General features: G+C 45.8%; 1 protein-coding gene across 8 annotated transcripts in view; it reads right to left on the bottom strand.

Annotated features, from left to right (window-relative positions):
• wdr7 (WD repeat domain 7) overlaps nucleotides 1–23,913 on the bottom strand; it is an 85,486-nt gene that overhangs the window by 36,455 nt on the left and 25,118 nt on the right. For 5 of the 8 annotated variants that reach the window (XM_040197205.2, XM_040197206.2, XM_040197207.2 and 2 more), the window contains exons 20-23: nucleotides 17,091–17,225; nucleotides 13,346–13,464; nucleotides 13,023–13,146; nucleotides 9,589–9,702 (exon numbers count right to left, since the gene is read on the bottom strand). In XM_040197205.2, coding sequence (XP_040053139.2) covers nucleotides 9,589–9,702; nucleotides 13,023–13,146; nucleotides 13,346–13,464; nucleotides 17,091–17,225 — 492 coding nt within the window. The remainder of the gene's footprint in view (nucleotides 1–9,588; nucleotides 9,703–13,022; nucleotides 13,147–13,345; nucleotides 13,465–17,090; nucleotides 17,226–23,913) is intronic. The other 3 variants (XM_040197210.2, XM_078088405.1, XM_078088406.1) reach the window with 1 other exon arrangement.

The raw sequence follows: 23,913 nt of genomic DNA, 5'->3' as shown, positions 1-23,913 counted from the left end.
AGTTGTTTGTGACTAAAGAATGACTGCATTGTTATGGGACCAGTAAAGCCACTGGGTGTTAAACCAGAATGCCTGGCTCATGGAATGTGGTCGGGGTCGGACTACAGAGACCGTCGCATTTTGGTGGGAAAAATGGATTTTATCGTTAGTTCTGGGCAACAATGGGCATGTATTATGTGTTTTAAATATAAGTTACACGCAGGCAGGTAGCTTTATTCTGTCCACCTCCTCATAGAGCGACGTAAAGGGAAATGCTTTACCAACGATTCATTGACCATCAAAACCTCTGCAAAGACTTTGGAGACATACCACTTTTTAACTAACCAGTGAAAACACTAAATAAAGCTTTACATGGAGACAATGGAGGGGGGATAATAATAATATTTTTTGTTGTTTATTGTATTAAAAATACATTTTTTGAAACGGATTATATATCCGTGGATTGGATTATATATAACGTCTCGTCTGCGCCACCCCCCTAATTTCAGAGCCCTAAAATACATTGAGATTTGGGCCCTTCACAACCAGGAGATTTTATCCAAAATCATTCAGTGTGTGTTGTGTGGGGCTTTTGAGTTGGTCTTTAATCAACAAACTGAGTGTTTCATAGAACACGTACAGTATATATTGAGATGCACCTAATAGATGTTATATAAATATATTTATATTGTAATACATTTATCCTTTAATATAATATTTGTTACGATATGGTAGTTATATCATATTCTGAATATATATTCAATGATATACTGAATTGTTTGAATAAGATGTCCTTATTATGTTAAACTGAATAAATGTTCAATATTTAACTGCAAAGTAATAATGTGTCTTTTCTGTGCATTGAATCATACTGGGATGTTAACTGAAACCGATTGGCTGGACCTACCAAAAGAAAATCCACCGGCGCTGGAATCTAAGAACTGTACTTCAATGGTACCAAATACAATAGGATCCATGGCACAGAACCACTACAACGAGGACTTTTGATGTGTTGCACTGGTTCATCTGTAAAAAAAAGCATTTCAGAGCTGTGGCTTTTCTGCCGGATGCTCGTCAGGTAGCGTCGCTACCTGCGGCCTCTCGGCCGCTGTGGACGGACTGATGGACTTTTGAAACCTATCGATCGGCTTCCTTCACGGCTGGCAGATCTATTATAATGACATTGTATCTAAATCCTATTTGTTAGCCAACCTGCTCCCAAACATAACTCAATAAACTAAAGAGGGACGGACGAGCTCGCCTCAGCTCGGCTAAATCTTCATAAAAACAGACGGATTAGGATAAAAAGGCTTTCTGGCTGGAATGACATTATCCATATAAGGAAGGAATCTATAAAAAAGAAAAGGAAAAAAGGGCAGGATGGAGTAATGCAACAACCTGTGGAGTCCATCCACAGTAAAGATATGGACGTGTTACCGAAAATGAACTGATGTTACAAAGCAGGACAGAACTCTTTCATCTTTAAAAAAAAAAAAAAAAATTATATATAATATATAGACAGTTTGAGTGACAAACTGACAATTAGTAGTTCTAGATCTCGGTTAACCCGGGCAGCATGAGCGCTGGTTAACTACCGGTTAGCGGCACTGAGCAGGACCCAGATGTTTTATGATGTGTTCAAGCTCTACTCGGTTAAAATGTCAATCAGGTGAAAGTCAATTCTATCGTTACTATGATGTGTAAAAATGTAGTTCTGGGGGAAAGTGGTTCGATCCTTAATGATGAAATCAAAAAGCCAGGGTGCCGGTGCGAATTAAGTAACCTATTTAAAATAAGGAAGGTTGTACTGGGCTGTACTTTATGGTCCAATAATGTCACAGCTGGTAGGCGCCGTTGGGCCCGATGCGTCGACATACATAACCTACTGACATGGATAATACGCATAAGAAAGATTGCTGATAACACGGTAACGCTCTCGTCTTCCAGTAACCCCACCGAGAAAACCAAACAGACAACCTTCCCACCACTCCCCTCTGGAGATGGAGCTCCAGCATCTTCTCACGAAGCACCTGGACTCTGCCTCCATTGGTAATCAATGGGAGACTGGTAAAACCCAGTCACCAGGGACTGAGGGGGGGTCGATACCAGCAGGAAGCCCACGTGAGAAGGAGGGAGGGAAGAAGGAAAGTGAACAACGCGCAGTGAAATGCTGTGAGAGAAAAGAGGTGAGAACGTGAACATTCACACCTTGAAGAAGCCTCGAGTCAAGCCTTTAAATCTGGATGAAGAAACAAAGAGAAAAGGGTGCTGGTCAGGCTTGTGGGGGCCGGGGGAAACACTGTCCTTAAGACAAATGTCAGGAGACAGAAAATCTGGGGAAATAATTGAAAAACACAATTAAGGTGATAGAGGAAAAAGATTTGGAGTCCAGAACGGCGGCTGCCCTTCCAGGCCGGCCGAGTCCACCTGAAGGTTAAGTGTATTTTACCGTCTTGACACAGACAGGGGAGCTATCTGCGCTTAGCTAGAAACACAGCGCTCCAATTACACCTCCGGGGGGGGGGGGGGGGGGGGGCTCACGGTCAAACTCCCGGTTTCAGTCCTTTAACCGCTCATCCTGTGGACTTCACGTTGTGCCGTCACAGCGGTCATCCTCCCTGCGTCTTCACGAGACAAACGTCTGCAATGAGTCCATATCAACGCCAAGTGCTGTGACACAAGTGGAATAATGACACAAGGTGCCGTTTGTTGTGACCGGAATCTTCTGCTGGTCTTGAATATTCTCGCCGGAGACCGAAGGCTTCGGAATTTAACATGTGGCTTCGTTACAGCACGTTGACCACAAGCCAGGAAGCGTGAGTCACTGGAGCAGGACAGATGCCCCCCCCACCGCTCACACTAGCTCCACTTGAAGCTTCAGCACTACCATAGGAAGGCACAGATTGAAGATAATGCATTTTTATTTTTCTATCCCCAGTTATCCATTATGCGTCTGCCTTGCAGTTTAAGTCACGATCTGACAGCTTCTGAATACGAGCTTCAGTAGGCAACTACTAGTAGCCAGTAGTTTTCGCCACTGGCAGCTGTTAATGCAGCGGTCTGAGAAACGGATCCTGATGTTCATTTTTCTAATGCAGAGACGGTGCACGACCTCCATCCCACTGCTCCTTCATGAAGAAGCTTTTATTACAGCCAGCGTTGCTCCGGGAATCTCTCTCTCTCTCACAGACAAATCAAAGGCATCAGACAGAACTAGACTTAAACTCCAAATGAAAAGCATCACAAGGGAAGAGTGGGAGGAGGAGACCATGTTTAGTTCGCAGCACAATGTGAATCATTATCAGGGAAATGGAAGACCGATCATCTTAGCAGTATTATGTACGGTTAGTAAGAGAATGGTGAAATAAGCTCAGGACAAAGCACATCGCGGTTCATGCCCTGCAGCCCAGCTGATGACGAAGATGGTGGTCTATGTTTAGTACTGGGTCTCTTTGCTTAGACCAACACATTGGGCCTTCTAATGACTCTCTATGAATAGTAAGTAACAAACACATGTTGAATATGCACTGAGCAGCAGTAGTGGCGGTTTGATTTACTAGCTCTGTACGACTAGTGTTCTTCAGCCCATTGCGGGTTGTATTCACAAATCACACAATACAGAAATACATCTGTATTGTGTGATTATCAGGGTTTCATGATCCGTCCCACATGAAACCCCACTGCACCAAGGTGAAGAAGAGGACCTGACTAAAGGTTGAGAGGTTGTTGGCACTTTAAGCCAACTGCTGCCTCCCACCGGTCGGTGGTCAGAATCAGAAACATTTATTGCCAAAATATGTGAGACAAGGAATTAGACATAGAGGTTAGTGCATAACATCAGACCGTAAGACAACAAGACAAATAGCATAGTGCAAGAAAAATGGCATGTTCAATTTACAGATTTACAATTTAGCTTTACAAGAGAAGAGAGAAGGCTATGGGCTAGGGATAAAGTGCACCATACGGTGTATGTGAAAGTGACACATATATGTGCATGTGAAGTGTGAAAGAAAGTGACCGGTGGGATGTCAGAGTCAGACCGTGGGGGACCGGCTCTGTTGTGGCGGGAGGTCTTAAGCCTCGCTTATGCTTCTGCGTTTTCAGAGCGACGCAAGGAAACGCAGACGCAAGAGCCCCTTGCGTGAAGAAATTCATGAATAAAATATGAGCGCTGGTACAAGCCGTCATTGGCGGACTATGAGGACGCCGGATGGCCTCTGATTCATGGAGGGAGATCTCCACAAACGAGGGAACAAAGTCGTGGAGGAAAATACGGGACAAATGTGTCCTTGATGAAGAGCAGCAGTGTGGATGCACGGGGCAATAAAGTCTATGATAAATAAATAAAGCAACCAGCGACTTCCACACACAAAGACGTGACTCTCCAGGTCGTCTTCAACAGAACACGTTACTCCACCTGTTGTTCTGGAGGTGAATCGCTCTGCAACACACGCAAGACTTTACAACCAGGAAGTGAAACCAGTGCGTAAAGACACGTAAAGACGCAGAAACACGCGGCGGCCTTTAGTCCTGATGGACCTCAGCCTCCTGCCAGATGGAAGGGGCACAAACAGGTTTTGTCCGGGGTGAGAGGGGTCGGCTACCATCTTTTTAGCTGCTTCAGAGACCTGGAAGCGAACAAGTCCTGCAGGGACGGCAGATTGCAGCCGATCAGCCTCTCTGCAGAGCGGAGGACACGCTGCAGCCTGCCCTTGTCCTTGGCTGTGGCTGCAGCGTACCAGACGGTGATGGAGGAGCAGAGGATGGACTCCATGATGGCCGTGTAGAAGTGGACCATCATCGTCTTTGGCAGGTTGAATTTCTTCATCTGCCTCAGGAAGAACAACCTCTGCTGAGCCTTCTTGGTGATGGAGCTGATGTTCTGCTCCCACTTGAGGTCCTGGGTGATGATGGAGCCCAGGAAACGGAAGGAATCCACAATAGTGACGGGGGAGTCACACAGGGTGATGGGGGAGGGTGGGGCTCTGTTCCTCATGAAATCCACAACCATCTCCACTATCTTTAGAGCGTTGAGCTCCAGGTTGTTCTGGCTGCACCACGACACCAGATGGTCAGACTCCACCTGTAGGCCGACTCGTCCCCACCAGAGATCAGTCCAATGAGGGTGGTGTCATCCGCAAACTTCAGGAGCTTGATGGACTGGTGGCTGGAGGTGCAGCTGTTGGTGTACAGGGAGAAGAGCAGAGGGGAGAGAACGCAGCCTCGGGGGGAACCGGTGCTGATGGTCCGAGAGGCTGAGACATGTTTCCCCAGCTTCACATGCTGCTTCCTGTCAGACAGGAAGTCTGTGATCCACTTGCAGGTGGAGTCGGGCGGTGCAGCTGGGAGAGTTTGTCCTGCAGCAGAGACGGGATGATGGTGTTGAAGGCAGAGCTGAAGTCCACAAACAAGATCCTGGCGTAGGTTCATGCGTCAGCTACATGTAATGTAATCATCTCTGTAGGTGAACTGCAGGGGGGCGGTGAGGGTCTTCAGGTGGGACAGGACTCAGACGCTCAAAAGGCTGTGTGACTACAGGAGGTCGGGGCGACGGGCCTGTAGTCAGTAAGTCCAGTGAATACGGTTCATTTAGCATCCGTGATGTGATGAGTGTTCACAGGAGAATCTGCCCACAGGCCTGGAAACTCATTACCTTTCCTCTCTGTGTGTGGTGGTCTAGATGAACTGGGGGGGGGGGGGGCTCTACGTTGCCACTACGTGTTGCGTTGACATTAACAATCAATCGTACCGGTTGACTCGTCTGACCCAAATGACTCCAGACAACCCGGCCCGACACCGAGGGAGAAGAGGGTATTGTTCGGTCCGGCCGTCCCGGTGTGGGTGGTTTGTCTGCGATGGACTTGGTACTGGGACCTGAGATCAGCTGCTTTTTCAAACCAATTAGCAAAAGTCAGGCAGTCAGTCATGTTTGGTTCCTCGGACAATCGCTTTGCCATGAAGTCAATTTGTAAAAACAGCCAATCAGGCATCCGGTTTCCTTGGTCTCCATGACGCTCCATCGGTGTCTGTGCTGGAGGACAGACACACACACACACACACACACACACACACACACACACACACACCCCTAAGGCCAGCGCTTTATCTTTGTGACACATTCATAAACCTTGACATGTACGCGCGCACACACACACACTCTGCCCATCCCCCTTCATGTGCACATTAGCACACTGCCCATCCAACCACGAGACAAGTGTGTACCTGGGTGCGCCTTTGTTTAGTGTGCGGAAGAGTGAGTGTGGGAGACACACACACACACACATTCAACAAAAATGATCTATGTATGAGAGTGTACCAGGAAGAAATGAACCAAATGAAACCATAACCATGCATCCCATATCATTACATCATGAGACCACAGCAGTGCATAGAAATGTTCCTGTGACTTCAGGCCACGTTATGTCCTGTACTAACATCTTAGACATTAGCGTTTCTCTACAGAAATACATTCCTGTGCATTAATAACATTTGGACTTCCCTCTGCTGTCTGTAATATAATACTGTTCACATACACCACCTGAGGCCCTCGCCGGGTAAAACAGAAGAGAGCTGATCGCCAGAAACAATCAGCCCTTCTGACCATTTATCTCTCCATAAGTTCAATCTGTTCTGAGGAGAAACGTGATCTGACCCAAACGACCTCCGGGCTCCCATATTGCATTAGCAGGGGAGGCTAGCGTTTCAGCTAACCCAATCACAACCGGGCTAACGACACCGGGAGGTGAGGGTCGGCCAGACCTCTGACCTCTGACCTCTATTTGACTATCCTTCGTCGGACAAACAGGGAGAGGAGCCGATTTCAAATAGGAGAAAAATCCAAGGTACATGTCTGTGGTTTCACAGCAGCTCACAATGTCTCAGAATCCTGATGATCCTGAATGGTGGCCAGCACAGATATTGTGTGTGTGTGTGTGTGTGTGTGGTGGGGGGATGGGATTGTGTCCAGCACCGACCTTTGACCTCCCAGAGGTCACCCCTCTATCAGAGGCGGAGATCAGATTCTCCGAGTCCTCCTGCCCGTGTAGCAGCGCGTTACTATTGTACATGGATGTGATGAGGCTTTAATGCTTTGTGATGGAGGAGCACTGAGGTTCTTATGGCCTCATAACCACATAAACGCAACGCAGAAAAGTGTCAACACACACTGACACAACAAAAAGATCCCCACACTGGAGGAGCAGAGGATACTTCATGTCAATCCTAAAAAGTTGTACGTGGATAGACGAGCATCTAGCGCCAAATAAATGATTATTGAATAAATCAAAGTTAAAAAGTAGGGTTGTCAAAGTTAACTCATTAATCTATAAGATTATTGTGGTAGAAATTAATGCAATCAAATATTTTAACGCAACTTCCTGCCGTGGGTTGACATCTGACCCCTGAAACCGCTGCTTGCTGCAGTCAGATCAGATACCTGAAGGTTTATTTAGAACAAACAGGTGCGACATACATACTTCTGTTTGACAAGTGGAGTGAGTGCTGCTAGGCTAAGCTAGCTGAAATGCTAAACTCATTACAGCGAGATTACTCGTTCATTTATAGAAGAAAAACAAACTTACTGTTGGAAAGGTTCAGCACCAGGAATTATCCAGCGCCCTCTAGAATAACTCCAGGAAATACACGGCCCCCCTGACCCCGCAGAGGTGCCTCTCATTACTAATGGATGGAGCTCCAGGGCTACAGAGGGCAAACGTTAGATTCTCGTACCAACATCAGACCACGAAGCTTCACGTCGTTCCGCCCTCTTCTTCACACGGCTGCTGTTGGAGTGAAATTGTGTCACGGTCTGTACACTTATTTAGTTATGTTACAAATTCTGCACACTAGTCGGCGCTGTCTGGCGTCAGGGGGTGAGAGGGTAAAGTGAGGGGCAGAACCTGAGGAAAGTTATTATTCCTCTTCATACACCGACTTCATCTTACACTAGTTTCATTCTCCGTAATCCAGAGATTCATTGCTTGTTTTCTCTGGAAGCATTTCTTACCCAATGAACAGTGTATTATTACTGTGTCATTCTGTTATTTGTGCGTCCTTAGTGCTCGTCACCGTTTGCCTCGCTCACTTTAGCGAGATGAAACACACACACACACACACACACACACACACACACACACACACACACACACACACACACACACACACACACACACACACAGAGACAGAGAGACAGAGAGAGAGAGAGAGAGATGGGGGAGAGCAGAAGGGTGCTGTGGATCCTAATGACATCCCCTGACACAACCAGGGACATAATTACTACACACACACACACGCGCGCACACACACACACCACCCTCCCTCCCTCCCCGGTCTGAGGCGTTTTGCAGCTGTGGCACCGAGCAACAACTGTTGTCACCTGCACATCTTGTGTGAGGGAGAGTGTGTGTGTGTGTGTGTGTGTGTGTGTGTGTGTGTGTGTGTGTGTGTGTGTGTGTGTGTGTGTGTGTGTGTGTGTGTGTGACAGCAGACTGAGGTGATGAGTCTATCGCCGTGGTAACAGCCTGCAGCCAAGTGATTCTGTGGCTGTCTACACCTCGTCTTCCGTCCCTTTGTCTCCTCCTCCTCCTTTTATATAATATAATAGTACTAAAAAACCATCTGCACGGTTCCCTGTTTTACCAGCTTTTAGAACACGTAACAAACGGCATTAATGTTGCAGTCATTGCGTGACAGTGCACAACATGGAGCCCATGTGACATGAAGAAATAACGGAACGCAAATAGGTTGAATCACTTGAAAAAATTTAACTGCATATTAATATTAGAAAGTAGACGCGTGCAGATGTTTGTCCACCAGCCGAAGCTCAAAGAGACATTTACCATTTTCTAAATAGATTCATGAACGGAGTTCAAAAAAGAGAAGAGGCAATGTTACAGAACATTTAAACATGTGCAGTAAAGATCCAGGCTGCTCACTTTAACACTGCAGAGACCGAAGGGGAAAAACCCATTGCTGTCAATGGGAGAAAAATGAGGCGTGAGAAATGATGAATTGTCAGACACGCGTGATATTGACTGGTCAGAGAAGGATGGAGGGAGGAGGGAGGAGAGATGGTGAAACGGGGCTCTGCGGGAGATAAACTTCCCTTCACACTTTTGTCCTTGTGAATGACGTGATGTCGACAATCAGCTGCTGCAGCATCACTAGATCGTTGTGCATAACTGATCGGCTGTTATGTTGTGGTCACTGATGAATGTGAATGTGCTCTTTGTGTGATTGTAGCCCCCAGGAGAAGATCCAGCAGGACCAGATGCACCTCAATGAAGATAAAGGGACTGGAAAAGAGTGTTTGTGCATTTGCTCACTAAAAGTAAAACCCCCAAATTCAGAAGCATATAAATGATGAATGACCTTCTCATATTAAACCAGATGGGGTTCTATGGCAGGGTGGTCAGTAAGTGGCTCTGAAGGTACTCTACAGTATGGAGGAGGGATGTGTCTGGAACCGTCGCACAGTACACGCTGCAAACGGCTGAAGTCAGAACGCATGACAGCTGTCAGCATCTGTCAGCATCTGTCAGCACGGCAACACATTCTGCCACAGCACAACACGAACTGAAGGAGCCGCCGCCTGCACACGCCACAGTCTACCTGCTGTGATGTCGTCATCCGTCACGTCCATTTCCTCCTCCGGAGCCTTAGCTTCTACTGGCTGGGCCTCGGGGGGGGGCGGGGCCGGGGGGGCGGGCTCAGAGGCCGACCCGGCTGAGGAGACACAAACAAACGTGTTAGCAACCACTGGATCGCAGTTATTAATATTTGAAAATCAGGGGGGTGACGTAGAAATGTTGTACACAGAGTCAATCACAGTAGTGGTTGTGTAGTTGTGTGTGTGTTGAATACTTATCTCACCAGGTTTCTGTGTTGATCCTAATTAACCAGCTAACTGTCACGGTTAAGTAGCTAATAAAGTTATATTGGACCGCCGGCCAATTCACAGAATGAATGGAAACAAACACACACACACACACACACACACACACACACACACTATGTTTTGTGTTTTCGTTTAGCCCTTATCTCTCCATTGCCAATTAAAAGTGGCTTTTCATTAGTGGAAGGCTTAATGAAGGATGCCGCTAACCAATGAAGCGACTTAACAGCTTATTATTGGCTAATCTGGGAAAACAGACTAATGAATTGCACACACACACACACACACTGATGCTAATTTCAGAAATGACATTGAATCGTCACCATCCCGAAAGATAAAGATAATACTTCAAACATCGCAGGAGGATAACCTGATCTCACAGGAAAACACTGCAATTACACAGTGTAATTACATTGATTAATCCTGGTTAATGTTGTGCATCATGTTCCAATTAACCTACTCAGGCACCCCGCTGACAGCTCGACATAATGACTCTGTGCAGCTTGATATCACACACACACACACACACACACACACCTGCTTGATTGTTCGTCTTAAACGTTAAAGAGATACAAACTTAATTGAACTTAATTAAAACACACTGATGCCTTGCTGTGATTGGACAGTGGTGGCGTTTCCACACTTTCAGCCAGCCTACTGCAGCGTGCTTTAGCTGCTGCAGCCTGGAATCACTCAGTGTGGTGATGTTTAATACGAAGGAGCTGCTGTGTGGCAGTGACCGGACGGCGCTGGATGAAGATCCTCTGCAGTTATTTGATCGACAGGCAAAAAGGGGCCTAAAGAGCACACGCAAGTATTGCATTCTTCGTATTAGGAACAGTAAATTAGTTCTTGCCCGTGCACACACACGCACGCAGGGAGCTGGTGGTGGTGGTGGGGGTGGATGACGGGGGCGGGTGAAGCAGGAGGCGTTCCGCCCTGCTCCAAGGTCAAGCTCCTCATGTCAGCCACGACACACAGCTCCCAGCATGCCTTGTTAACCTCCTCCCCTCCATCGGCCTCCGGTTGGTTTGGTCTTTTAAATCACAGTGGGCTCTACTGGGTTCTTTTTAACCTTTGGTTTCTTTTGCAATTCATTGTTTTAGTATTGAACAACTATTGACTTATAATTAACTTCATTTTTTTAGGCAGACGAGTTTCAAACCAGCAGGAAGGCCTCACACGTGAAAAAGTAAGATATGGTATATTTGTATGGGGCCACGAAGTAAGAGGGGGGAAGGAAAGGAGGCGGAGTTCTAACAGCAGCAGGTTGACGAGGCAAAAGACGACGGATGTAGTGAACTTCAAGTGGGGACTGCAGGTCGGTGACGCACAGCTTCACGCACACACACACGCACACACACACACACACACACACACACACACTTTGATCCCCACAGAAAAGGTGTGTGTTCATGCGTGTTGGAGAGTGAACAATGCTGGGGCCTTTTTTTAATCAAGTGTTAGTGGATACGAGGGCGCAAAGTTGTGTAGAGCCGAGTCCGTCCAGACCCCCCCTCTCCCAGGCCCCTTCCCCCCCGTCCCTCCAACCGCGTGGACATGGAAGTCTTCCACCCCAAAGATTGAAGCATATTGTCAGATCGTATTTCTGCGCAGCAGGTCTCTGCAAAATGCTGAACGGCCTTTGAGGTGAAAAGCGGCAGCCATGATGAAGACAATGTGTAACAACTCCTGTCTCCTTTGTGGACTGATGGATAAATACAGGAATCTGCTGCTGGAGAGGACGAGCTGAGAGACAGACAGGCTGCTCCACGTGTCCCTGAGCAAGACACCCAACTCCTAACTGCTTGGAAAATGTAAAAACCAGGGGTGAAAAATACAATCTAAGTCCTTTTGGATAAAAGCGTCAACCCTGACCCTAACCAGCTAGCTTAGCCTAGCAGCTACCAACATTTTCCGGGCACCATCCAAAGTATTTCTCCAGAGGATTCAACACATTCTCTGACTTTCCCAGGATATTCCAGGACGGGGAGGAGTCATCTTCCTCTCGCTATGCAGCACAGATCGGATTCAATGACCCTTTAACCTCGCTCCATCGCTCCAGCTCTGCTCCAAGCCACCCTCCCTGCCCCGCCCACTCCATCCTCCCTCGTCCCCTGAGGTCCCCAGACCACCACCCCCGCCCCCATTTGCAGTACTGCTATGGTAACTCAACACTGACTGGTGCACGTTTCTATGGCAACCGTTCCCCTGAGAAACCCCCAGCATCCTCACCAACCACAAGACCCGAACACGCACAAAGTGTTTTCAGTAAGCAGAAGGTGGAGATCCACCTTTCTTCCCATCAGCAGGTGTAACTAAAGACACAGAGAGTGACACCAGGGAATATACGTAGACACAGTAGAAAGGGAAAAGACAAATAGACACGGAGACGATAATAGATATTTTTAGATCTCGTGTTGGGTTCATTGACCGCTCAGTCTTCACAGCTTTGAGCCTGAGGTCAGAAAATGGGGCACAAAGTCTCATTACATCATTCAAAATAGGCATTTTGCAACATCCATAAAACATCAGGGCCGAGAAACATCTTAGAAATTGTGATGTTTCTCTAATCGAGGGGAAAAACATTACCTGATTCTGGAGTGGAATGGTGGATGGACTGGGATTAAAAATGAAATATCACTGACAAACAGAAATCAACTAGCGTGAACATGATGTGAGAATCAGGTAGACAATTAGTATAATTATGAGGTCAGGATTTAGAAGGTCTGGAGCATGGCGATGTGCACAGTGGAGCGAGAGCCACACCTCCACGGACTGAAACCTCCTGGACTCTCAACTTGTCTGGAGTAGTCCAGGATGCGAGTGGTTGGGGGGGTGTGGGGTACTCATAATCCCCCGGTTGGAGTTCTCGCACTGAAAAGAAGTCTCGTCTCTGACAGGAAAGGAACCCAACCAACCCGGTTGGGTGCGTTTGGAGCCTTTTGGGGCCTCTCTGGCCCCTTGGAAGGCGGGTCTTTGGAGCTCATGTCTACATGCGGGTGTTTGGTGGGCTATAAAAGGCTTAGGACTCGTTCTGTCAACGTACCGAAGTAGTGACTCTGATCCGATACAGAAACCACGGCAACGTGTTTCAGAGTATGTTAATAGAAACACAGCGGCAGACATTTGGTAACATTTGGTAACTTACGGGAGCTGACGGTGTCCACATACTGAGGCAGGTAGGGGGCCCACAAGTCGATGGTGTCCTTGCGTCCAGATTGGCCGATCCTCCTCAGCTCAGCCAGTAGTAGAGCTTGAGCTGCTTCACGCACCTGGAGCCACACACAGGCTAGCGTTACCATTGTAGCGTTCCATTTTCTATTCTATTGAGGACCTCCAGATAAGCAGCGATGTTCATGCTGATGTTGTTCATGCAACATTGCAGATGCATGACAATTTGGAAACCGATTAACATAATTCTCAAGGGAAAAGGCCATTGTCCAGGACCTGTGGGTACAATGTGTGTGTTACCTCCAGGCAGCGGTCCTGCCATCGTCTCGCCAACATCTCCAGCAGAGGAGGCCTGAACTTGTCCAAGCCGAGGAGATCAGGGAGCATCACGCAGTGCATGGCGGCCAGCTGGCTCCAACCTGTATACACACACACACATAATGAGGAAGGATAACAGGCAGAGCCAGTAGACAATTCTACATTCCAAAGTCAGGCACGCGCTTCTCACTTCCTGACACGTGGAAACCGTTGTTTTCTTTCATATCATACGAGACAATATGAAAGTTTTGGGGCAGAACAAGAAACATTCTGATGATTCGGCCTATTTTGCCTTGTTTTCTGTTCTCAGAAAAGAGAAGGCTTACTATGGATGGGCAGTGCACTGGTTTTGTTTATGGACCAAACTGTTTGGGCGAAACCACCTTCTGTCCTTTATTAAGCTGCACATTAACACCCAGCAGACATGAGACTGATCTCAAGTCACTTTTGCCCATAATGTAAACTATTCCTTTAGGATTGTGTGCATTTTTTTGCCCCTTCAGCCTGTTTCCATGTGACAGAAATACGTTTCTCACATCTATACTCTCACTCACACACACACACACACACACACACACACACACACACACACACACACACACACACACACACACGCCTCATTAGTGACACAAACAGTTAAACACCAAATGGAAATATTGTTGGTTAATATTTAGTCTTGGTTAGAGCAAAGGTATTATTTCTGCTAACCAGAGGCTGATCATGTTGGATGGTGTTCCACAGGTAAACAACAGATATACAGCAGTGCAGAGGTGGACCGACACAAGCCTCCTGACGATGAACTCAAGTGAGTTTTATTTCATTTCAGCACATCAAACAGCGTGTGGAGGACTTTACTTGAGAAACCTATGGAGCCAAATCCAGGTCAAAAGCTTTGATCACGTCTGTGACAAAAGATGGACTTAAATGTTTATGCGACATAAACCAAGCATCTTATTCACATATATTGGTTTAATATATGTTTATGTATACATAAAATGCACTTGAATGGACAGTAAATGGCTTTCCGGCTGGAAAGAAATTCCACACAAATTTCTTTTTCCAGGGACACCATGTAAACTTACCTTCTGCCATGGAAATAATCAAACTCACATCACATTCAGTAATACACTATGTACAACTGGATAGATTATACATACATATTGTATAACAATCAAATTAATATATATATATATATATTAATTTTTTCGACGACAACTACCCCTTCTGCTGGTGCTTCCAACTCCCACACTAATGCAGCCTTGGGCAGACTGTCCACGGTTCCATTCATGTTAAAGTGGAGGATCTGTATCTGTCGTATAAGCATTTTATCCATCCAATTCTGTTGGTGGTGAAGGCTGATCTCGTTGCACAACCTCTCTTAAAAGCAAGCATTCATTTAGTATGGTCCTATTCTTGACGAGCCAGCTGGAGGTGCTCACGCAACCCAATGAAGTGAAAGGGAACTGCAGCAGCACGCACAGTCTTGCTTTGTGTGGGCGGCACAGACCCTCACTGGGTCAAAGACGTGGACGACTTGGCCTTTAAACAGTTGCTGCTGCTAACATCAACTGTCCCTGGCAATGCTGCCAACTACTAAAGACACATATTAAAGCTGCTTTATAAATATAATATTAACAAGAATAATGTTGAAAAGAATGTTTAGTGTCTTGGGGAAAACAGGATATAAAAGCAGAACATCTTTGCTACAGTTCTCCTACTGGGAGAAATAAGCCTCTCTGTGTGGATGCAGACAATTGGAATTAGTATGTCTGACAATTGGAAACTATACCTCACTATTGATACGTCCTTACCTTTGTATTGAAAACAATGGTAAAACAGTTATTGAGTTCACATTGTTCAGGCGGATGGACCAACAGACCGTCATGGTTAAAGCCCGCACCTGAGTTTATGTTTAATGGTACAATCCGTATTACGCTGGAAGAGAAACCAGAGACACTCCGGATGAACAGATGGGCTGAAGCTTTGCAAAGTTTGCCTCTTCAAAATTGACTTCCGTGTCAGAAGTGTGTGTGCGAGTGGAAACAGAGGAACGCCTATGTGTCAAAATGTCATTCATTAGTAAGCACATAGCTTTGTTTTCCTGCGGTGACACAATGGAACTAGTAAGCGAGAAACACTGAAACAATCAAATACATGGACAGACCGACAAACCCACAGGACAGTATTACAGAATACTGCTCAGAACTTAAAGAATACCACACACCAGGGAATCAGGGCTGTGGTCAATGCACTCAGTTCCAAATATTAGAAAAGTATCTTTGTTTGCAGATGACACAGCTCTTTGTCTCACCAAATGTTGCAGCATAATATTTGCCATTATTGTCAGAAATAATTGACTTTGCAGCAGATTGACTAGAAACATGTAGTTTACAACATTTTTACAAAATTGCAAGGCCAAGGAAAACAAACGTGAGAGTAGGGCGGCACGGTTTGGCCAAACATCCATATCACGGTATTTAGAAAGATTCTGACGGTATCCCGGTATATGACGGTATGGCTTTTTACAGTAAACACATTCATTCACCCCAAAAAGGGCCGCCGGCTACCCAAACAGCTGTTCACAACTCGCCGGCCAACTCACTCGCAACTGGCCAGCGAGTTAGCTTCTTAGCTCGTTAGCTAGTTAGCGTGTTAGCTTGTTGTGGCTGCTAGTGTTTCCCTCAGAGGCTCGACAGACTTTGCAATAAATGGTTTTCTGATCTAAGGTCAGATTTTCCAAAACCAAAACCCTCCAAACAGACTGAGCTCCTCTGTTGGGCACAAGTTGTGTTGGTGCATCTCTGGTCTCTCCTTGTTCCTCTTGTGTTGCTCTTTTCCGTGTTTTCATGTAGCAGCAGAGTTACTTCTTGTTGTGAGCTTTACCCAGCATGCCGTTCAGCGGGGTCATTTTTATAAATGTACAATTATTAGGGTTACAAGTTGTTTGTGTGTCACCAGCTGTGGTGTTTTATCCTGTTAAAGAGTGTTTGTTGTTATAAAGTTATAACCATGACTCAATCTCAACACACTAAGACAATGAGAGATTTATACCGTATGGAAATCTGATACCGGTCCACCGTCTGAACCAGTACACCGTGCAGCCCGACGTGAGAGATTCATACCGTACGGACATCTGATACCGGTACACCGTCTGAACCAGTACACCGTGCAGCCCTACGTGAGAGTAACGCTTTTTTTCTTTGGCATTTTATACGGGATTGTGTAGCAAATCATTTGTAAGATATGTAGAGAGAATATGTAGAGGTTAAGCATAATGGATAGCTCTTACAAATATTGCAGAACTGGTTCCATTTCTCGAAGTCGAACAGAAAGTGTTTTGCAGCATCTGCAGTTTCAACAACAAAGAATTTACATTTCTGAGTGGAATGAGAGTGGATTGATCTCAGTTACGACGGACAGACAGACCCTGTAGAGCAACAACAAAGACAGTTTAAGAAAACTAGAGCGAGACACCTGAGACTATAACCTAAACTAACATCTACTGCAGGAAAAAGACTGCTGCAGGGGACTGGACCCAATCATGAGACATAACTGAATGAGTGGAGCGAGGGGAGGGAAGGGCTGTGATGAAATGAACAGAAGAGGCAGACAGCAAAGAAAGGTAAAAATGATTTAAAAAAAGATCTCCAAATACAAGGATGAGAAAGGGAAAAAGAGTGTGGCTGTGAGACTTTCCCTAAGCGGTACCCGCCAGTTCAGTCTGTACCTTCGTTGACTGAGGGGATGTAATGAAAAGCAGGGCTAGGGCTCGGAGGGCCAGGGGGCCTCTGAGGAGGGCCCCCAGGGGCCCCAGCAGTGGTAGTAGTAACAGTGCTGGAGTTGGCTGTGGCAGCTACAGCAGCTTGCAAAGGAAGAAAAGAGAAAGTCGAGAAGCAAAGAACAGGTTAGGAAGTTATAAATAAGGGGACGAAGAAAAAAATTTACAAAACACACGATCAGCAGACCGAAACACACAAAGAGCAAATGTTACAAAGCTAGAGTTTAGATAAAATAGTGGAGCGGACACAGAGAAACATTGAACACAACATCAGCTGAAAGTAAGAACATTGAAATAAAAAACACAAGGGAAAGAGCACAAATACAAGTGTAGTGAATTGGAAATTGAAGAGGGAGAGAAAGAGTTTCTGAAGCCACGTAGTGTGAGAAGAGGAACAGGACATTTGAAATGATGTACCATCTACTTTAAAATGTATGCTGATGATCCCTGAATGCTAAATTGGACCAGTGAGCTTATAATGCTGGAAAATAAACATCAGTGCACCAGAAACAAATCATAGTAACATGTACAAACTGTAGAGGATCAGAACCGATGAGCCGGATATGGTTGACACCTGCCTGAGACAATTTCGTTTTAAGAATTGTAAAAACCTCAGATGAGTTGTCATTCCTCACTTTTCAAAGAGTCAATGTTGAGTGCATCTTCCAGTCTGCAGCTCTCTTTACCAGGCTCATTATAGAAAAGGATCGCGCCAAAAGGATGAATGACATATTCTGCTTTGTGATGGGACTCACTACAGTTTGGCTTTGGTAGACTTACTTTGAAGAATAAAGTACAAAATGTTTCAAAGGCGATTCTCAGCAATGCATAGAAACATTATTTACAAGAAAAGTATGTATCAACATCAGAAAACAATCCAATAATATTCATATCGAACAAGAGAAGTTAAGGGAACTGTAACTTCTTGAGGCATTAAAAGTTGCACCAAAGGACACAAACATGGAACCAGCTCCATCGTCTGATAAGATTAATAAACAGATTGTAAATAGAACTTCAGAAAATAGTGACAAGTGACATCTTGAAATGGATTGGTTTGGTCCAACTTACATGACAAGATTTAAGGATACTCAATGTGTTTTCAAAAATGGTTTATCTACAAAAGGACTGGAACATGGCAGCAAAGTACAAAATTAAATGGATAATGAATAGTACATTTATTGTCAATCGCCCAGCTTATTCAGGAATGAACTGCTTCATCTCTGGTTGCAAACGTCTAAGTAGATTGACAATAAGTCATGAACCCTTTGAGAGTAGGACAGTAGAACTCAGTAAAGTGCACAGGACCAAAGCAACGGACAGCTGTGGACGCGTGCAGAAGCAAAACTCCATAAATATACTGGACACTTTTTTCATGCTGTCAGACATCCCTGTCCAGCCTCATTAACACAAACAGTATGGGCAAGATCCAATCAGTTCACTTGATTTTTGCTCAATTTAACAGATATTGATTTTATTTTGTGTTTCTCTTAAAATACCTTTTATATCCGGCCGCCCACCACTCAGTTTCTCCACACTGGAGGCAGCACACTGACAGCACCTCATACAACCCCAAATGTAATAGTTTAAACCAGCCATTCCCAAAGTGTGGTGCGCGCACCCCCAGGGGTGCGCGAGCTGCCACCAGGGGGTGCGCGAGAGGAAAAATATAATGGCGGTCAGTTTTTTTAAGTGGGATTTTTTCATTGACATATATAAAAGGATTTTTCCATACAATAAAAAAGCATGAAAGTAAGTAAACATTTCCTTTGTAATCGCTTTTATTTTAAATATAAATACTATAATATATTATTTTTTGATAGAAACGTAGAAGAAGACAGCAGCTGTCTTCTTCTACGCATGCTCTTCTTTCATACACTGCAGCCGCTAGGCAATATGCGCGCCAACTCGTTTCATTGATTGTGTAAATATGCTTAACTGGCTGAAATCAGGGAAACTGTCAAGTGGGACGTCTTATAATAAAGTTATTAGTCACGAAGGAGGAGAGGGACCAAGAGAGAGAGAGGATTTGGAGGCAACAGAGACGGAGAGGATAGAGACAGAAAATGAGCGGGAGTCAGAAGATGCACGGGAGGAAACCGAAGAGCAGGGTAGGAGATGCCAAAAAAGAAGTGATGAGGGTGAACACCAGACGGGAAAAAAAAGAAGAAAATATGATGACAATTATCTGGGTCTGGGCTTCACTTGGATCGGCGATACAGATTGTCCGAAGCCGCAGTGCGTGTTGTGCAGTGAGGTTCTAGCAAACAGCTGTCTGAAGCCATCTTATCTCCGTCGTCACATGCACACGAAGCATGGCCATTTAAGTCACAAGCCCCTTACATTTTTTAAAGCGAAATTGGAGGAGTTGCAGAAAAGCCAAAAGAAAATGCAGTTTCATTCATGCGTTGGGTCTACGAAAGACGCACTACGGGCTTCATATCTGCTCAGTTACAGACTAGGGAGAAAGGGGCTGCCGCACACAATGGCCGAAGACGTGTGTTTGCCAGCGGCCAAAGAAATGGTGGCGTGTATGATTGGAGAGAAAGAGGCAAAAAAGTTGGACATGATTCCTGTGTCCAATAACACTGTGTCGCGCCGCATTGATGCCATGTCTGAAGACATCCTGGCTGTAATACTCAGCCGTGTGAAGAAAAGTGAGTTTTACTCTCTGCAAGTAGACGAGTCTACAGATGTTGCAAATCTGGCCAATCTTCTTCTCTATGTCCGTTACCTTTTTGAAGGATCGGTACAAGAAGAGTTTTTGTTCTGTCGGCCCCTTGCTACCCGAACAACCGGACAGGAAATCTTCAATTTAATTGACGTTTTTATGAGGACCAATGGCATCGACTGGGAGCGCTGTGTGGGAATTTGCACAGACGGGGCAAAATCAATGACGGGGAAACACACAGGGCTTATAGCTCATATTAGGAGAGTCTGCCCATCCATCAGCTGGTTACACTGCAGTATTCACAGAGAGGCCCTCGCAGCCAAAAACATGCCAGCTGATCTACTTGCAGCGCTGAACGACGCAGTCAAACTGGTGAACTTCATTAAAGCTCGTCCACTAAATTCACGAATATTCACACTGTTATGTAACGAGATGGGCAGCGAACACAAATCACTGCTGCTGCGTTGGCTGTCCCGCGGCAAAGTGCTGACAAGGCTCTTTGAACTCCGGCACGAATTGCAGCAGTTTTTTGAGGAGAATCCGTTTCATTTGGCCACCAGTGTGCATGACGAAGATTTTCTGAAAAGGCTCGCCTATCTAGCGGACATCTTCTCAGCTCTGAATGAACTCAATCTAAGTCTGCAGGGAGTCAGTGTAACTGTGTTCAACACACAAGACAGGGTTGAGGCCATGATAAAGAAGCTACGGTTCTGGGCAAGTTGTGTGAGTGGGAACACACACCCGTGTTTCCCTACGCTTCACGAGTTCTTGGTGGAAAATGACGTGCACCTGGGTGAGCATGTAAAAACGCTCATAATTGAACACCTCAACCAACTCGCCGAGCAGCTACGGAAACACTTTCCACCTATGGACACATCTGGCGCTTGGATTCGCAACCCATTTGAAGTTTCCCTGCCCGTCCCACAGCTGTCATTTCACGAGCAGGAGCAGCTGATCGAGCTGTCATCTGATGGAGCACTGCAGTTACAGTTCAAACGAAAGCCACTTGTGGATTTTTGGACCGAGTCACTGACATCATACGCAGTCTTGGCAAAGCAAGCCTTGAGAGTTTTGATGCCCTTCGCCACAACTTATCTCTGCGAGGCTGGTTTCTCTGCTATGGCAGCAGTTAAAACTAAACATCGGCAAAGACTGGATGATGTTGAGAAGGAATTGCGGCTTAAACTGTCTTCCATTGCGCCAAACTTTGAAGAGCTTTGTGCCAAGATGCAAGCCCACCCGTCGCATTAACATGGGTGTTGGGAATTAATTCTCTCTCTCTCTCTCTCTCTCTCTCGCTCTCTCGAGCTCTCTCGAGCTCTCTCGAGCTCTCTCGAGCCGCTCTTTGTAACTTAATTATGTTGTGGATCGTGTGTAGGCTAATTTTATTGTCGCACTTGAAGTTTCCGTTTTTATTTATTTTATCTATTTCGGAGCCTATTCTTTTTAATGTTGTGGATCGTTTGTAATTCATTGCATTTTAATTCAGCTTGTGTTGATGTTGTTATTGTCATGCGTGTTGTGGTTATTTGCGCATGTTTAAACATGAGTCTATATGACGATAAAACAAAGTTTTGTTGCGTTTTTTTTTTAAGTGTGAATTGGGGGTGCGCCAACCCGGTTGAGACATGGAAGGGGGTGCGCAGGAAAAAAAGTTTGGGAACCGCTGGTTTAAACTATCCTTTTCAAGGGGAATTCCTTGTTTATTACAACTTACCTGTCGTCTAATATTTTGGCATCATTTCTGAGTCAAATGTTTTTACAATATTTTTGTAAAAATTACAGCCATATTGTAAAAAAGCGGCTTTATCCACGGGGAAAAGTGTCTTAGAGATCAGCTGACCGGCAGGGTGTGGTCAGAGGGCCCAAACAGAAAAATAAAAGATGTGTGATGGGGGGGATTTATTTGAATTAGTGTGGACATGATGGTGACACAGTAAAAAGAATAGTTAGGCAATTATGTGCCGACGTCCTGCTCTCTGTTAATCTCACAGTAAATGCTGCAGTGTATTAGAGGGGCCTACTCACTTATTTCCATGTGAAAAGAGACGGTGAGCAGGGTTACGGTACTCCCTTCACAAAGCCTCCAACACACACACGCACACACGCACACACACACACACACGCGCACACGCACACACACACGCCAGGTCGGAGGAGCTAGCTGAGCAGAGGTCACAGCAAAGCGTTCCTCCTGAATGGGCGTGAATAAGCCCACGCGCTTGTCACGCTTGGCCTCCATTAAGGCGTGACAATAGCACTACCCCCCCCTGACAACTGAGGGTGCCACCCATGGCATATGCGTGTATGTGTGTGTGTGTGTGTGTGTGTGTGTGTGTGTGTGTATGTGTGTGTGTGTGTGTGTGTGTGACTCTATGCGTGGTGTCTGTATTCATAAGCATTTGATTTTGGTGTGTGTGTATTTGTAGGTATTGAGCTTGATGTAGCTCTGTGTGTGTGTGTGTGTGTGTGTGTGTGTGTGTGTGTGTGTGTGTGTGTGTGTGTGTGTGTGTGTGTGTGTGTGTGTGTGTGTGTGTGTTAGGCAGATGGTGACGGCTGGTTAAAACATAGGTAAGAGTGAACCAGAGCAGGTTTTTCTCTGCAAAGAAAGACTTTTTTTCCTTTTCCTTCTTTCTTTCCTTCCATCTCTTGGTCCATCTCAACAGTTCACATCCAGTAAAATTGTACTTCATGGAACAGACTATGTTAAATTGGTTTCCTTGATTCAATGAATTGAAAGACGCGACCATATCTGTGATTTGTTCAGGTAATGTGAATTTCAAAAAAAAAAAAAAAAAAAAAGAGTGTTTAACTGACTTCATGAGAGATTGTTTTCTGATCTGTAACCGGTATGGTTAAAGTTGTGGTCATGGTTGAAACAAACTTGGTGTGTTGAAGGGGACAGACCACCCTTCAACACACTCACCCATAAATCCACCGTACTATCAATCCATTCACCCGCCAATCAATCCAGCCTAACCATCCATCCATCGATCAATCAATCCAACCAACCAACCATTCACCCCAACCATCCGCCCATCAATCCACCCAACCATCCATTCGTCCATCCATCGATCAATCAATCCAACCAACCATTCACCCCAACCATCCGCCCATCAATCCACCCAACCATCCATTCGTCCATCCATCGATCAATCAATCCAACCAACCATTCACCCCAACCATCCGCCCATCAATCCACCCAACCATCCATTCGTCCATCCATCGATCAATCAATCCAACCAACCATTCACCCCAACCATCCGCCCATCAATCCACCCAACCATCCATTCGTCCATCCATCGATCAATCAATCCAACCATTCACACCAACCATCCGCCCATCAATCCACCCAACCATCCATTCGTCCATCCATCGATCAATCAATCCAACCAACCATTCACCCCAACCATCCGCCCATCAATCCATCCAACCATCCATTCGTCCATCCATCGATCAATCAATCCAACCAACCATTCACCCCAACCATCCGCCCATCAATCCACCCAACCATCCATTCGTCCATCCATCGATCAATCAATCCAACCAACCATTCACCCCAACCATCCGCCCATCAATCCACCCAACCATCCATTCGTCCATCCATCGATCAATCAATCCAACCAACCATTCACCCCAACCATCCGCCCATCAATCCACCCAACCATCCATTCGTCCATCCATCGATCAATCAATCCAACCAACCATTCACCCCAACCATCCGCCCATCAATCCACCCAACCATCCATTCGTCCATCCATCGATCAATCAATCCAACCATTCACACCAACCATCCGCCCATCAATCCACCCAACCATCCATTCGTCCATCCATCGATCAATCAATCCAACCAACCATTCACCCCAACCATCCGCCCATCAATCCACCCAACCATCCATTCGTCCATCCATCGATCAATCAATCCAACCAACCATTCACCCCAACCATCCGCCCATCAATCCACCCAACCATCCATTCGTCCATCCATCGATCAATCAATCCAACCAACCATCCGCCCATCAATCCACCAAACCATCCATTCGTCCATCCATTGATCAATCAATCCAACCATTCACCCCAACCATCCGCCCATCAATCCACCCA

Source organism: Gasterosteus aculeatus, chromosome 14 (genome assembly GCF_964276395.1).
Source record: "Gasterosteus aculeatus chromosome 14, fGasAcu3.hap1.1, whole genome shotgun sequence".
Lineage (NCBI taxonomy): Eukaryota > Metazoa > Chordata > Actinopteri > Perciformes > Gasterosteidae > Gasterosteus > Gasterosteus aculeatus.
Note: the sequence above shows the minus strand (reverse complement) of the source record. Positions and strands in the feature narration are given on the sequence as shown.